Raw genomic sequence first — 17,967 nt, 5'->3', positions numbered from 1 at the left:
GATTATTTTAAAATCTAATATAGGTAATTTTCTTCAATAAACAACAAGATCGATTTAAAGGCGTTAATTTTTAATTAGTAGGTTTTTGGTGACACTGTTTGATCGGTAAGAAATAAAAAAAATCAAGATAAATCGATCTTGTTGCATGTTACCACGCGAGTTCACTAGTCATTGAGTATGTTTCATGAAAATGACGTCGAATTAACGCTAAAGTAAATCGGTTATTTTATATGATATACCAAACCAGGTGTTGCGTCCATCTTAACTGTATACAGTGGCGTGCATAGATTTTTTTACAAGGATATGCATAAGGCAAAATTATAAATTCCTTTTATACGAATTACATAAAATTTAAGGGTAGGCCGTGCTTTTGTACACGTATGAAGTGCACGCCACTGACTTTATAAATTAGTATTATGTATAAATATGTAGCATTAAAATTGAATTAAAAAATCCGAATCGCAGCTAAACAACTACATTTATTAAATTCCTACTGAAATATTTACTGCTGTATTTGTATTAATGTATCGAAAAATGTGTAAATATTAATGTAAATATTTTGATATGTTAATTAAAAAGAACTTTCTGTACTACTTGATGTTTTATTATTGTATTATTTAGTTGTAAATAGTAGTTATTCTAATAGACAAAAAAATATCACTTGCTTTAACGGTAAAGGAAAACATCGTGAGGAAACCTACATGCCTAAGAGTTCTTCATAATGATCTCACAGGCGTGTGAAGTCTACCAATTCGCACTTGGCCAGCTTTGTGAGTTATCACCTAGAATCTTCTCATTCTGAGAGGAGACCTATGCCGGTAAAGAGTAGATAATGACACGTTGACAATCTGGGTTTAAACACAAGTCCGCCATCAGCGCCAAAACGGTTTAGAGATGTAGTATTACGATGCCTAGGTAACAGGCTATATTTTGAAAACCCATGGGAACGTTATCCTGGTGCATTTCGGGAATAAAAGTATCTATATTATCTGTATGAACTTATTACTGTATTATAAAGCAGTCATATTTTAATATTGATGATGCTCATGGAACTTCCATTTAGAATTATACTGCTTTATGCATGATAGTAAGCCTTTTTGATATAATATTTAAAAATAAAACTCCACATTCAGTAGATACTCCATTTTATTGTTTTTTTCCCTCTAATTATAAATATGCATTTATGATATCTGTATAGGAGATAAAATTTGAGAAAAATATAAAGATTATTATTTTACAGAAAAGCAGATACAAATAGACATTCAAGAAATTTAAGATATTAAAATCGGTATATAATTGTAGTTTATTTTTATAAAATATGTAAGTAGGTAGGTATATTGAATTTAAGTATTTTAATAAATTCTTTTTACTTTATAAATATTAATTTATAGAAGAACTTTGATGAATTTACAAGAAATATTAAATCTTGATAATGATATAGTAAAGTGGAAGATAGTTACTTAGGCTCGCAAATTACTATGGGGTCACACAGCATATACGAACGCTCAGTGTAAATTCCGCTAAGATAAGAGTCACTTCACAATAATCTGGTTAATGGAACTACGCTATGCCGAAAAAGTACCTAGATCAAGATGGAATTATTTGTAAATACGATGTTATAAGCTAAGTTGTTCCGACTGTTTCTGACTTTCGGAATTACTTTACCACCCGCGATAAAGTAATGACATGTTTAGATAAAAAACGCTAATTTTTCGAACATGAGATATGAAAAATCTCTTAAAATATTTCAGTGCCGTGAATCCTGGAATCTTATACTAAAAATAAAGGCAATGATTAAATTTACTTAAAATAATGCAAAACCGACAATACTTATTTCATAAAAAGGCTTTAATTTTGATTATGTTTTAATTCTTCATTCTACCCTAGGATATGGAATAAGTAGGTATTTTAATTACCCTGTGATATCAAGATGATCGCACACACCTAAAAATTACGTTAGGTTACTAATAATGCGAACGACTTCAGAGATGACAGCATCGTAGGATCCGAAGAAAAGCGTTTAGTGCGCCTGTTGACTATGACAGTATTCGTAAGTAAATTAGCTACTTGTCAACCAATCGTGTAGGTAATACCTAGTGCCGACGCTGTGGAGGTGGACAAACTACATCAAGCAAATCTCTACAACACGGCTTGCATGGGCAGGAGACAATTATATCACCAGGAAAAGGATACAAATTTATCTTCTCCCACAGCTTTATCAACTCTCAGAGCGTTGGCACACAAGTGGAAATAATATCCAAATAATATATCTATGTGTAATTAAAGATTTTAAACTAAGATTTTCGTGGTTAATCAACATTTCTTAAATAAAGTTCAACGGGTACATAGTCCCGTCGTGATAACGGTCAACAAATCCAAAAATATTATTGAGAAATCCAATAATATTATCGTGGATAAATCCAAAAATATTATTAAGAAATATATGTGTATTGCTAAACGGGGGTAAACTTCTCCTATTCCATGTTCACGTGCTTTAACAGGTGGACACGTTATTAATATTATCCCTTGTGAGGGGGTATAATTTTAATCTCCTCACCGTGCTAGCCCTGCTTTCACGGATTTATAAACTCTGACCTGTGCGCCCATGCACACGTGGAAATAATATCTTAATAATAAACGAGGGTAGCCCCTCCGCGGTGTCGTACGAGGCGACTAATAAAGAGCGGCTGCAGCGTCTTCTGTGCATCTACAGCGGTCACCAATCCGAGAGGAGAAGCCTGTTCCAGCAGTGGATGGTTATAGGCTTCGATGATGAAACGAAGGTAAACTTCTGCAATACCCTGTTACCGTTCTTTGGAAAGAACACGTTAATGTCATCCCTTGTCAGAGGATATAATCGGAGGATATGATTTTTGTCTCCTGCCGCAAGCCGTGCAAATCTCTTGACTGAAGACCGTGGAGTGGAAATGACTATGTCCAACAGTTAACGTCTATCGGATGAAATGGTGCTTGAGAACCGGTTAGCAACTTGTTGAAAAAACTAAATTAGGCATCAGTCGCGGAATAGGCCTAAAGGTGGTCATCACAACCGGCTCACAACTTACGTCGTCCTTTTACATGTGAATAAAGTAATTTGTAAGGGGTGTATAACATTTTTTTTTTATAATATTTTAAATCACAAGCGGTTTTCTATGAGTAGTAAGATCGATCGAATTCAGTTAGCGGCCACGGGTCGTGTTAAAGTTATGTCAATTCCATCGTTTGTATCCTCATCGTCTTCGTCGTCGCAAGCGTCTTCTGGTTCACCCAATGCTCTCACGAATTCTGAAATATTCATAACACTCTATACCTAAACATACTGATAATAATAGATATGATGACTAAAATATTAACTATTTTGAAAAAGTGACCCATGTTTTTCAGTTATTTTTCAGAAATTGGCGATATATTTTTTTAATTCCGATACAAGTTAGCCCTTGATTGACATCTCATCTGATTGTAAGTGATGATGTAGCCTAAGATGGTAACGGGCTAACCTGTTAGGAAGTATGGCAGTCATACAACTAATCGGCAGAGTGATTACGTATCTCGCGACAGGCTTGCAACTGGCGTAAATCTCGCGATCACTGCTGTCAAACGTCACTTTTGTTTATTCAATGTATGGAAAAGTGATGTTTGACAGCAGCGTCGCAAGATTTACGCCTATCGCAAGATACGCTGCAGTTTCTTCGTGACATCGCACCCGAACACTGAATCGCTTAGCGACACGTCTTTGTCGGTAGGGTGGTAACTAGCCACGTCCAAAACCAGACAAAATTGCAAATTATATTTAACAAAATTATTTGCCGCGCTGAAGCGTGAAGAGTTTTAGTCCTATATGTTTCTAATGCATCATTCCTATCCGCTAAGAATGACGATGATGGATTGGAAACAAAAAAACGACCGCTAGTCGGATTCTGATCAGACATTTGTTTTCTGATGACAGTTGTTTTATATTTAACACTTCTTGGATTAGTGGTGTTTATAAAGATTATAATGATTTAGAGGTTGACGATAAACCGTTATCACAATTTATCATGTATCCGAATCGCACTAATCCTGTACCAAGATTAAATTTATTGAGTCAGGCCACCTAATTAGTTACTAAGTGGTAAGTAATTATAGGTACCTACCTAAGAAATCGATGCGACCGTCACCGTCTGAGTCCACTTCTTTGATCATATCTTCGACTGAAATAAAAAAAATATTTTTGAACTTTGGACTAAATTAAATAAGTAGATTACGATTGGGTAAGTAGGGACAGAAAAATCCCTTCCTTCATAGCTTTATATAGATTTACTGTTATATGGTGATAACAAAAAAATAATTACCCGGCTAAGTTTGTTGCGGGCTCTTCTTAGACCAGGGCGCGTTTGGAACCCTCGTAGCTTTAGGTTTAAGGTGGCGAACGAAGTTACTATGTGTAATTATGTAAACATATATGTATGAATAACGCTAACGCTGAGTGTGCCCAAGCCGAGGCGCATAAAGATACAGCGTTTGCAGCGTGGGCTGAAGCCCGTTCAAAAAAAGCTCCGGATATCACCGCCAAGAAGAGAGCTTTTAACTCAGCCGCCAAGTCCTACAAGAAGGTACTAAAAAGAGCTCGTTTTAGTCGCACCATACGTATCGGGGCAAAATTAGCTTCTTATCCACGTGGTAGTAAAGCTTTTTGGTCCCTTTCGAAGTCCATCGAAACGAATTTTTGCCGTCCTTCGCTGCCACCCCTTTTGAAACCTGACGGGTCTCTGGCTTTTACTGCAACAGATAAAGCTAACCTCTTAGGATCTCTGTTTGCAGCTAATTCACAGCTAGATTCAGGAAGTGCCTCACCACCAACCATACCTTTTTGTGACTCTGTCATGCCAGAGATACGCATTCGACAGTGTGAGGTTTTAAAAGTGCTCCGCAATCTGGATGTGAATAAAGCCAGTGGTCCAGACGGTATTCCAGCAGTGGTTCTTAAAACCTGTGCTCCCGAATTGTCTCCTATTCTAACACGTTTATACCGCCTCTCCCTTAAAACCACTCAGGTCCCGAAAGCTTGGAAGATTGCCAACGTGCAACCTGTTCCAAAAAAGGGTAGCCGTGCCGACCCATCTAACTACAGACCAATTGCTATCACCTCTTTATTATGTAAAAGTCTGGAGCGTGTACTTAATAACAGACTTCTGGCATACCTAGAAAACAACGAACTCCTGTCAGACCGTCAGTACGGTTTTCGACGAAATCGGTCAACAGGGGATCTTTTAGTGTATGCCACGCACATCTGGGGTGAAGCCATGGATAAGCACGGTGAAGCGCTCGCCGTTTCACTCGATGTATCGAAAGCTTTTGACCGTGTCTGGCATGAAAGTCTTCTGCACAAGCTTCCAGCCTACGGGTTACCCATTAGTTTTTGCAACTGGATCGCTGATTTCTTGAGTGGACGATTTTTTCGGGTTGTCGTCGATGGGTCCTCGTCTGACCTAATGGCCATCAACGCTGGTGTCCCTCAGGGATCGGTTCTTTCCGCTACGCTCTTCCTGCTGCATATAAATGATCTGTTAAAACCCGGCATCTTTGGGTATGCAGATGACAGCACTGTGACGGTTAGATACATGTCCAGTCCACGAGCTAGTGGAGAAGAAACTCTTGTGCTCAGAGAGGCCTTGGTGGAACGCGTTAATCTGGCCTTAAGCGAGGTGTCCGATTGGGGTGACACTAATCTGGTACAGTTTAATGCTTCCAAAACCCAAGCGTGTTTGTTTTCCGCCAAACGGAGTCCGTTCCCCCTAACTCCGACTTTCCGAAATGTATCTGTGCCAATCACGAATAGTATTGAGCTCCTAGGTATCAGCATTTCGTCCAATCTAAACTTTGGACAATGCATCGAGTCCAAAGCTAAAACTGCTGGCAAAAAACTTGGCATCCTCAACAAAGTTAAGCGCTACTTCACGCCAGAACAGCTTCTAACCCTGTACCAAGCTCAGGTTCGGTCGTGCATGGAGTACTGCAGCCATTTATGGGATGGCTCTGCCAAGTACCAGCTCGATGCTTTGGATTCGGTGGATCGTCGTGCTAGGAGACTCATTGGCAACGACCTTGTAGTCAGTAGACTTCAAAGCCTTGAACACCGGCGCAAGGTTGCTTGTCTGGCTGTTTTCTACAAGATACATTTCGGAGAGTGTGCTCAGGAGCTATTCGATTTGGTCAAACCATCTCCTTTCTACCATCGAACTGCGAGGCACCGAAAGAATCTGCACCGTTACGTGGTTGAAATACCATCAACACGTACGAAGCGTTTTGCTTCTTCCTTTCTGATCCGCACCGCAAAGGCCTGGAATGCCCTCCCATCTTCCGTCTTCCCTGATACCTATAATCTGGGTACCTTCAAATCAAGAGTGAATAGGCATCTTCTAGGCAAGCGCGCTTCATCTTAGGCTGCATCATCATTTACCATCAGGTGTGATTGCAGTCAAGCACTTGTCTATATACTTTAAAAAAAAAAAATAAAGAAATTTGAATTTGGGCTGATTTGCCGAACCAACAGACTGCCAAAGTAAGAATAAAAATAAGAAGCGGTGAAATGAAAAAAAGAAATATAGCTGCACGAATGATATTTAAAGCATTGAAACTGTACGGGCACCTAGTAGTTATGGTATAGCGAAGAAACTCACATTAATACCTAGTTATGATGCCTAAATACATAAGTTAGGTACACTTCTTTTTTGGTGGTTGTCTAAACATTTGTATCACCTTAATCATATCAACCCATTAGGTGCTGGCCGACTACACATTGAGCAGGAGTTACGGCCGTAGTCCACCTCGCTGGCCCAGTGCGGATTGGTGGACTCCACACACCTTTGAGAACATTATGGTGATACTTTGATTGCTTAAAACGCACATAACTTAGAATATAAGAAGGTGCGTGCTGGTATTCGACACTGCTTCGCTAATTCTATGAAAATGAAATGGTATTGTAAAATCAGCCAAAAAAATAGGTACATATACATAATACCGTAAATAAAAGCTCACTTTCTTCCTCGGAAAGGTCTTCTCCAAGACATTGCAGCACTGCCCTCAAGTCCGACGCGCAGATGTAGCCACGGTTGTGCTTGTCGAATACTCTGAAAGCATCTCTCAGTTCCCTTTCCTCTTGTTCAGCGGAGCTTGTACCACCAGCGGCCCCAGACATAGACTTTGAGAGGATGTTCACGAACTCCTCGAAACTGACATTGCCGTCGCCTGAAATTCGAAGCAGTTCGTAAATGCTGTTAGTTTTTTTTAATTATATACCAAAGCTTTACTGCATTAAGACCTGAATATCCAGGTTCTATCTAGAAAATAAACTTAACTGTCGAGTAAAGTTAAATATGGAGTAGTCAAATATTCCATAATATTAATACATAAAATAAATTTAATTAAGGAACATTTACGCTGAATTACTAATACTTTGCATTAGGTTCTTTATTTAGATAAGGATTATTGGTCATATTTATTGTATCATCATCATCATCATCACCATATAAAACCATTACCGGCCCACGAATGTCCGATGACAGATAGAAAACATTGTGTGAGTAATCATTAAGATATGTAGGGTATATGTAGCGTTTATTAGTAAGGTTAAAGGTGCACTTGTTCTGAAGGAATCCATGTTACCAGACTCCGGAAGGACTTCCAATCCCTTGCGGAACGTTAGCAAGTCGATATCAACTACGTAAGTTAAATTTAGTTGTTTCTTACCATCACTGTCAACCTCTTGAAGCATATCATGTAACTCTTCTACCCTCGCAAACTGGCCGAGGCTGCGCATAACCCGACCCAACTCCTCTTTCGTAATCGTCCCGTCGCCATCCTTATCGAACAGGCGGAAGGCTTCGCGAAATTCTGAAAATAGGTTTATCATGAAAATTAAGCTTAATTTGTTATATACCTACACCGCGTAAAGCAGGAGAAATATGGTGTAATTTATAACTATGTACTTCAATCTTTATACTGCACACCAAACAGATCTTTGGCAATGTACCACGCACTACGCACGTTTCGCTCCGACATCGTTGCATCTTCAGGAGATGTTGACTTTACATATTCAAATTCATTTATTTCAAGTAGGCCTACTTTATAAGCACTTTTGAAACGTCAAGTATGTATGTTTGTGTGACTCTACCACCGGTTCGGAAAGCAGATTCTACCGAGAAGAGCCGGCAAGAAACTCAGTAGTTGCTCTTTTCCAACATCAACATTTACAATCATTTTGCTATCTTGCGGGAGTTGAGAGCGAGGCTGGCTGCTTCCATTCTACCTTGTCATTGAGGAATTCATCAAATGTATAGTAACCTCGCTGTACTAGATGCGTTTTTACACATTTTTTAAATGTATGCGTTGGTAGGTCAAGAATTTCCTTAGGAATCATGTTGTAAAAGCGTATACTCAACCCCACAAAGGAGTTCTGCACCTTTCGCAGACGATATGCAGATATCACTAATTTATGACCGTTTCTGGTAAGTCGATTGTTAATTTCAGCTTTTGATTTATAAAGAGTAATATTTTGTCTCACAAAGACTATATTATTATAAATGTATTGCGAAGCTACTGTAAGAATACCTATTTGTTTAAATTTTTCACGAAGCGATTCGCGTGAACCAAGTTTATATATTAATAATGTTAATTCAACGTACGTTGCGTCGGAGGGAAACGTGGGTACACTGCCTTAGTTTTAGGAGGTACCTATTGTAAGTATACATTTTGCGCAGCGATGTATAGCTAATAAAACCTTCGGTCCCGAAGTATAGGTAACTAATGAAAATTTGAAAACACGAACCCGGTGAGACTTTTTGATGAGGATAAGTATAAAAGAAAACTTACCTTTCATTTGGGTTCTGGTTATCCCAGTGTTTTCATCAACAATAGAGGCTTTCCGATCGAGTGTTGTATTTGCAGCTGGCTTGAGAAAAGCAACCTGTCGCTGAGGCTGAGTTGGCGTGATGGACCTGTCCGATAGCTGACTGAAAATCAATGATCTTTATTTAGGGTTTACAGGAAAATAGTGGTTAGTTGGCGAGAGTGCTAGGTTTAAAATCCAAAATTTATTAAAAAAAATACTTTCAACATTTCTCGCCATTCTCGACGTAAAGCAACAGAATAGCTCGAAAGCATTATGAACGAACCCAATTTTCATAAGAGACACACTAAAGACTAATGAAAAATATTTTTTGTTTTGTATTAATTGTAATTAAACGACAACGAGTTACTCAGAGATTTTCAATAGCAAACAGCGCGTTGCGATTATGAAGCTGACGTCCTCGAATATTTTTGTAATTCTTTTTTTTATACTTTAAACAAAAGTATTGTTTTTTAAAAAATATCAAATACTTTTAAACGAAGGTTTTTTTCTTGATATATAAGTATATGATAATATTATCCCATATATGCAATGCAATCGAAAAATCCTTGACTTTCATATATCGAGAGTTCGTATCGCCTCAACGCTTCGCTTGTCAGGCGTGCAATAAGCACTTTGGAAACGTCAAGTCTGTCTGTTTGTAGTGTCTCTACCACCGGTTCGGAAGGCAGATTCTACCGAGCAAAAGCCGGCAAGAATCTCAGCAATCTCTGCTCTTTTCCAACATCAACACTTTACATTTTACATTTTAACATTTATTTTTCTATCTTGTGAGAGATGAATGCGGAGCCGAATGCTTCCAAGCAACCTTGTAATTAAGAAATTCACCAATTGTATAGTTACCTCTGATACGCAGTTTCAGACTGTTTCCGGTAATTAGATTGTTTTAAAAAAAACACTTTTATTTCTAGCTAAGTCCATATTAACAGAAAAATGCGGAATATAAATTAATATTCCGCACGTGGCTACTTGCCTCGGTCAGCGCATCCCCCGCTCCAATTTATTTTATGGAACAAACTTTGCATAGAGAAGCTATGAAGTCTCTTCAGAGGAAAAGTGGATTAAAAGATCCGCCTTTCCAGCCTAAGTTACTGTATTGCTTTTAAAATATAAAATGTATTGTTTCATTCCACTCAAAATAATTGCATACAATTTTTAATTATATATGTAGAGGTTCATTTCAAAGATTTGTTTAATACTAAAGCAAATTATTTCTAAAGTCTTTATCGAAATATAAAATAAATAATTGTAATAATAACACATCAAATAATACCATGTCCACCAATTTAAAAAAGTTTACCAAACCATCAAAGGCAAACGAAATATCCAACTACTGTTTATCTCTACTTTGTAGGTACTATTTAAAGAAGTACCGTTACAATAATTTAAACACAAACAATGCCCGATTTTATATTACGACGATTATGAGCGCCACTTCATAATCATAACCTATCCTAACTAAGATTTCCTCGTCAGTCGTCAAACAATACGCCCGCACCGGAACAACCTCACTCGTTCCGCATACTGATATGATCGCACCCCTCGAGAGGGAATTGACTTGCTTTACCGTTGATATGCCACCGACTCTATAAACTATGGATACCTAACCTGGCCTTTCTATTATAGCTGTAAGAAGGCTGCTAATAACCAGTTGTCATTTGTAAAAAAGTAAATTTAAAATTCATTTATTTCAATTATGCTCACTTTGCACTTCTGAAATGTTAAGTCTGTCAATTTGTATTGACTCTATCTCTGGTTCGGTATGCAAACTCTACCAAGAAGAATCCTGCAGGAAACTCAGCAGTTACTCTTTTTAGTCCACGACAGGAGGGTTACAGTCTAGGCCTACTTTTAATACATGAATCTGTAAGGTGCAATTTGCTATTTCTTCAATCTGATTACTTAGTCCGGATTAAACAGATCTTCCACAATGAACTCTCTATGCATGTTTCGCTCTGACACCGGAGCATTTTCAGGACACACAATAATAAATAAATAAAAAATTAATAAATAAATATACTACAACAATACACACATCGCCATCTAACCCCAAAGTAAGCGTAGCTTGTGTTATAGGTACTAAGATAGCTGTTGAATATTTTTATGAATATAATACACATAAATACTTATAATATACAGATAAACACCAAGACACTGAAAAACAATCATGTTTATCACACAAACATTTTCCAGTTGTGGGTATCGAACCCACGACCTAGGACTCAGAGAGCAGGGTCGCTGTCCACTGCGCCAGTCGGCCGCAATTATTCCTTGTAAAGGCCTCACCCACAAATGCTTTGTTGCTGATTTTCCTGTTTTTCTTGGATCAGAGAAAATTAAGCTTAGGATCATTGTAAACCGATTAGTATTATCCAACATACTTTAGATACTTACATTTTATAAAGAGTTACCTTTGCGAAGGGCTGATAGCAAAGCTGACTGAAGGAGTCCGTACGTTGATTGGACGGGACTCGTCTGGCGGTCCAGGCTCCGTACTGCTTGTTTGTCGAGTCTAAAGACAATTAAACTAACTTCTCACACTATTACCTCGATAATACCTTATTACAAGTACTGTCATTCGAAGGTAGAGTGCAGCATTACAACCCTGATAGACTTATAGAGGGTTTGTAATTTTGTACTGGAATCCATTAACCCTATGGTTGCATGTGATTTGAATTCAGAATCCAGCATCCGAAAAAAATATTGTGCTCATTCTATTATTGATATCTCGCTTCGACGAATAGCGGCATCTCTTTCACTAGCCAAAGCTCGTAGACCTTTTTTAAAACTCTTTCGTAATGTAATCTTCGAAATGTTTTATTCTAGTGATTGATATGAAAAATGTCGAGTGACGTCGTCAAGTGCAGTAATTTAACTCCGGATACTATTAAAATAGATATAGGCGATTAAACTAGCCTTGATGATATGTTTGTTTCAAAAGGTGTGAAACGTCCAGTAAAGCAGGAATAATGTTTTTGTCTTGGGCGCACCTAAAACCACTTAGGATTCTAGATGCAACGTCTCGGAAATTAGGTACACTCTTTATAAAGCTTTGGATTTTTACCGGCGTAAGACATTGCATTGCCCCAGTGTAAAAAATCTTTTAACTATAACATAATAGTAGATTATGAATCTGGTTTTGTAAAATTGCATTTAACAGTTGTGGCGGTATTAAGCGCATGAGATAAAAGCGAATACGCTAAGAAAGCCGAGAGTGTACAAGTAATGTACCAAACTCGTTTCATACCTGCGACGATTTTCATCACACTTCTGAGGACAAAAACAGGATAAAATTTTAAATACGTTCTCAGAAAATAACTGACCATATATTGCTGTTTTTCCACCGTTTGAAAGTTTCCTAGATTTTGATCGAAACAGGTTATTCACTCGCTATTAGCGCCTCGATTATCATTCCCGGCGGAGAAGAAAAATATAGAATCTTACGTATCACGTTTATATCCAAAAATAGAAAGTATTCAAAAGGAATTTATCAGATTCCTTAAGCACAAATTTCACCTTCCTAAAACTTCCTATGAAATATCATGTTCGGACGCCTTGTACCCCTTCTTAAACGTAGAAACATTGCTTACTTAACATTGTTAGAGGGTCAATAGTTAGTCCAGAACTACTTACTAAGTTAGATTTTATTGTACCCTCACGATTACCTAGGCATAAAAAGATTTCATTATTCTGTATTCCGTGACCGTGATGATAGTGTACGTCGCAACCTATTAGATAATCTGTTGCATATTAGGCAAACTCAATCTTTAGTTATAGTTTGCTACATTTTTGCTGGGTTCTACCAGGTACCCTTGTTTATATAAAAGTTATCTGTGGAAACCTGTTATTAGTTTTAAGTCAACCAAATTCTTAACTATATAGTAATTACAACTGTTGGCTTTCAATTAAAGAAAAAATAAAATAAAATAAAGTCTACTCTACTATAAGTCTAATATAGTTACTCTTACTTAAATTTAAATATTACCGAATAACTGAAATTATAACATTACTTAAACTAAATTATATTCATCCTTGTATATTTTATCCTGGGGAAAGGGCCTGGTGGCTTGAGACACAGGCCCTTTCCCCAGGGACCTAGTTCAAGCATCAGTCCCCACATTATAACTGTGTAACAAAATAGCCCGTAAGCAACATAATATTGTACTTATAAGTAATGTGGAGAAATAAATAAATAATTCATTCATTCATTCACTATTGCTCTACTTTCCAGTTTAAAATGGACAACAACAGAGTTCATAACCTCCTCCATTTTGGAGGAAGTCGGTTTAAAGTTAAAACTTCGAGCATGGTGATGATAATGGTGAGCTTTCTGAATGCTTAAGTAGGTATGTATGTAAGTAGTATTAACTAAATCTTACCATAATGCCTTTAAGCTGATTCACCAGTGGTGAATCAGCGAAGAAGTTGTTCACCGCGGAGAATATGTTTGTATATTTTCCTTTCGTACTGCAGCAGGCGTTGTCCCGCCCGCCCTATACGCGAAGGTAACTAAAGGACAAATAAAAGATTCTTACAATAATAATAATAATAAATATTTTTATTTACCACAATAAAGTACAACATACTACAACTACGAGAAAGGAGAAATAAAAACAATAATTTAGGAGTAAGTTGCATCGTTGCGGTCAACGGATCAGACAACGCTGATTTTTAGTAGGGTCCAAACAAGAAATACTTACAAGAAATGTTAAATTTGTCTGGAAGGAGGCTTTGGCCGTGGCTGGTTACCATTCTACCGACAAAGATGTGCCGCTAAGCGATTTAGCGTACCGATACGATGTTGCGTTGCGTTGGTACTAGTAACTAGAGCCAGATGTGACAATTCAGAAATTATAAATCCCGCAATTTTGCCCCTACCGTAATCGATTCCGGGACCTCCAACTTATAATACGTAACTTATATTATGTAACCCATGTTAAATGCAAATAAATGAAATTATTATTATTATTAATAAAAATACCACAGCGTTCTCCACTGCACCAGGAAGGTCAAACCTTACGGTTAATATTCCTCCTTCCTTCCTCATGTAACGGGCTTATAATCCTTAAACCCCACCAGCCTATATTAAAACAGCGTTGTGTATCAAAGCCTAAATCTCTTCCACTGACCGTCACAGATTTATCACATCGCGTCTCCTCCCACGATGATTTATACAGAACTATATAATGTATATCCTCTACAATGCTCTTACAATGATGCATTATTGTTGTAAATTGGCCTTTATAGGGGCATATTCATCGAGACTCGAGAGCCGCTGAAATTAAGCCATTTAAGTTATTTACAACCCACATAATATTTTCTTAAATGGATAGGCGACCATCGAGCCAGATTCATTACTATAAATAATTTGGTATTTAACGTTTGTATATTCTAAGTGCACTAAATTTTAATTTCGTTTTTTTTTGTTACATCTAATAAAAAATAAATATGGATGTAATTTGAAAAATAGTAATATTAAGTTACATCCATAAAACCACAGAGAACACAAACAGTTTTTTTTTTTTAATTTTTGCATGTCTGTATGTCTGTCAGTTAGCGCATCACGCGGAAACTGCTGAACGGATTAAATAAAAAATTTAGTATAGTTATAGCTGATACTCCGGGTTAACATTTAAGCTATTTTTATTCCAAAAAACAATAGGGATCCTGCGGGATAAGGGTAGAAAGATTGAGACGATTTAACACCATAACTGCTTTTAATTGATATAATTAAAAGCAGTTATGGTGTATAATCTTAACTGATTTTAATTAATCTCTTTTAATGAACTGGTTGTATCATCAGCTAACCTATGCCCACATTCGCCCTTTATTTATTCTATCTGTTGCGTACTCTGGGCCTAAAGTCGTCTATTAAATTTATTGCGTCTAGTGGTCTATCAATGAAAAAAAATATAAATAAAAAAAAAAATGTTTTTTTATAATATATAATTAACAATACAAATTTCCGCATATTTTATAGATACAATATTAATAAAAATTTATGTTTTTCCATAAAAAAATACGACTATGATATCATTGATCGACCATAGACAATGACACTGACAACATGATGGCAATAGTTTGGGGCTTTGGGTATCATTGCTCTTTTCTGGGACTAACCACAAGCTTATTAGCGCATTGCGCCTGGCTAACCTAAGAAAATAATCACATCTGTTCTAGATGCTTCTTTTTTGCGGAGTTCCTGGAGAATTTATTTGCTTGTTTTCAACAAGTAAAAAATGTCGAATCTCTAATCCCCCTTTGCAACTTACATGTTGGGTCTTTATTTCAATATATAATATGGTAATGTTTAATAATAAACATTTAAAAATTAATGAATAAACTTAAATGAAATTCTATAGTACCTAACTAAAATTTATTTATAGTTGTTAGCTAGGTAGAAATCGGAATAAAGTTTTTGTGGACTACACGATAGAATTAGTAACTGAAGAAACGGCATTTGTTGGCTCAATAAATATGCGTACCTATTTAATGCAGCCACGGAGAGTTCCTACGAAAGTGATTTCATAAATAGTTGCAAGTGATGTTAACCCTACTGTAAGACCTCCTGCAATTCACAGGTTTTACGTAATATACATATCAAATATTCTATAAAGTGGAAGTGCAAATATTTACCTTGGGTAGATAATTTTAAAGCACTTTGTTGAATGACACTAGTGCAGACAAAGCACAGTACACACAGGTATTGAATGGAAAGCAACAATCACACTGAAAGAAGCTGGGTCCAGAAGACGATGTCAAAATTCTCGCGCATGCGAATTGCTTTGGGATGTTTAAGGTGCTGTTTGCAAGCGCTGCACAAACGCATATTCAGGAAAATCATTATTTCATAAAGTAATTCCCGGAAAGCTTACTACCATTCTCCCTAACAGGTTAGCCTGCTACCAGTTGAGATTGCAGTGAAGGGTTTACTGTTAGTGGAATAAAAAAAATTAAAATTTGTCGCTGAAAAGTTTTATTGATGCGACAAAAAAATACTTATTTTAGGCAAATCTTCGATGTGATATCGGTGGTGGTTAAGAGTGTCAGAAAGGATTTCTAGCGAAGAGTAAGCTATTTTTCACTGAAATAGTTCTTCTTTTCTCTGTATCTAAAGCTTACCTTTAAATTGTTGGGTAGGTACTAAAGATACTCGTCTAAAAAACTATCTCCGTGTTAACGAATTTTAATCAATTAATTTAGACCTAGGTAGATTCTAAGTAGAGATAAGAGTATACGCAAAATTTTAAAAACGCTTAAAGTAAAATTAATAACATTTGTACCTACCTCCTAATATACATAATTGCGAAAGTAGTAAAGTTTTGGTAACAACTCGCCCGGGGATGTTATGTTCCGTTCATAAAAGCGGGGTTGTAAAGTGCCGGTTACAGCCACACAGGGCAGCATTTTGCAGGACTTTTGCCTCGCATGCCCTATTAAATGTTTGTCTAGGTATTATAGGTGATCGCATTCCACTTCTCAGGTGATCTCATTCCACATGCTTAGTTCGTCAGACAATTTCATGTAGTAACAGTAGCATTCATAAAATTACTAGGGAAGTCGGGAAATAGCATACACGAGCGTAACCGCAAAATTATTTCATACTGGTTTTGTGAAACGGTTCCCTAACTCGACTTTACACAGCGCTACGTAAAATACATTTTATATGTATACCCGAGGCAAGGGTTACTCAGTCAAGAGGGCAATCCACTGTATCGATGTTTCTACAACTGTAAGTACTACATCGTTTCAATGGAATGGAAAATACGTTTTCAATATCAGGCGTTGTATTTGTTTCATAACAGACAAGATGGTCAAAATATTGCCATAAAATATCTAAAAAAAATCGTAAGACATTATTAGTAGCAGGTATTAAAATAAATAAAATAGGTACCATAAAATAGTTGATCGAACTGAGCACGTCATCATTTTACGACCCCATTAAGAAGTTATAATGTTGATGCATTCCTTACAACACTTCCATATTCCATACCCGTTTAACAATAAAACATTAACGATAGTTATTACACCCTAGTGCTATTTTGGTAGACCACGGTATAGTCATCGAGTGACCTTCGAAATAATAGAAGAAAGGTGGTACCATTATCAAATTAGATCCAATTGCAATTTTTTTTTAGTCCTTAAATTCAATTTTGGTTTCGTGGCTCGCGTTTGTACCAATTTAATACAATTTACTTCGCCAATGTCACGTGAAATGGAGCAGACACGCTTTTGGGAATGATCGGTGAAAGCTGAGAAACCAAATTTTAATTTCTATTTAACTATTTATTTGAATCCATTAAAATTATGTCCTATGATTATAGGAAATAGATAATGGAACCTTTCAGTTATTTAGTTATACCCTTTAAACATACCTAACAGCGTAAAGCATTGTTATTTAAATCTTATTGCCTTACTTTTTTTGATTGCTGTTAATTTTTTAGCTAATAAAATTATGAAAGCTTAAAAAACTAAAATAACTTAACTCAAATGCTAAGTTATTAACGAATCTATACTAATAATTATGGAGGGTAGAGGTAAGGAGTCATCTGTGTATATGAAAAAGTGTCGTCAAAATGTATTAAATTAGGATGGCGCCACATTTGCATCAGGGTAACTCTTAAAAGAAGCGCCAAATATAAATATTGTTAGAGTAGGCTAGAAAAATAAACAAGGAAGTATGGAGATACAAGGAAGTAAGGTTATATTTACCACAATATTTTGTACAACGTAAGTTGTTGAAATTCTCAATAATTAACTACTTTAGTCGATAATGACATTAAATTTTTTAACTCGGCATACTTCAATTCATCTACGATTGCTACATTCATACCATACCCTGTGCATCCACCAGCGCCATTGTGGAGGATTTTTGAACTGTTATTTAGCGCAACAACTGGACACTTTTTCAACTTTTCTCCCATATAAGATGACTCTCCTTACCTCTACCCTCCATACTAATAATAAAGCTGAAATGTATGATTTTTTTTTTTTAGAAATTTAAAATTCATGACAAAGGTAGGCGTAGGTACCGACATCTTTTTGATTTTTAGGCGAAGTTTATCGATACTAATTACTAA

General features: G+C 36.6%; 1 protein-coding gene across 2 annotated transcripts; it reads right to left on the bottom strand.

The window, feature by feature from the left end:
* Positions 1 to 2,519: 2,519 nt before the first annotated feature.
* Positions 2,520 to 15,627, bottom strand: LOC120628099 (neo-calmodulin-like). Of its 2 annotated transcripts, none has more exons than XM_039896316.1 (8): positions 15,524 to 15,627; positions 13,267 to 13,396; positions 11,299 to 11,399; positions 8,851 to 8,990; positions 7,729 to 7,872; positions 7,018 to 7,227; positions 4,134 to 4,190; positions 2,520 to 3,285 (listed from the first exon to the last, which is right to left on the bottom strand). In XM_039896316.1, the coding sequence occupies exons 2-8, from the start codon at positions 13,267 to 13,269 to the stop codon at positions 3,176 to 3,178; spliced, it is 765 nt and encodes a 254-aa protein (XP_039752250.1). In that variant the 5' UTR covers positions 13,270 to 13,396; positions 15,524 to 15,627; the 3' UTR covers positions 2,520 to 3,175. The 2 variants fall into 2 exon arrangements, with proteins under 2 accessions (XP_039752250.1, XP_039752251.1); XM_039896317.1 differs by lacking the exon at positions 15,524 to 15,627 and adding an exon at positions 14,017 to 14,080.
* Positions 15,628 to 17,967: the final 2,340 nt, after the last annotated feature.

The sequence above is a fragment of the Pararge aegeria genome, chromosome 12 (assembly GCF_905163445.1).
Source record: "Pararge aegeria chromosome 12, ilParAegt1.1, whole genome shotgun sequence".
Lineage (NCBI taxonomy): Eukaryota > Metazoa > Arthropoda > Insecta > Lepidoptera > Nymphalidae > Pararge > Pararge aegeria.
This window is presented reverse-complemented; position numbering and strand designations above follow the sequence as displayed.

Excerpts from the sequence above, each read along its gene's own strand:
- LOC120628099 (XM_039896316.1), bottom strand. Across the intron at positions 7,873-8,850 it reads AACCAGAACCCAAATGAAAG|AATTTCGCGAAGCCTTCCGC; the intron begins GTAAGTTTTCTT and ends ACCTATTTTCAG. Across the intron at positions 3,286-4,133 it reads CGGTCGCATCGATTTCTTAG|AATTCGTGAGAGCATTGGGT; the intron begins GTAGGTACCTAT and ends TGAATATTTCAG.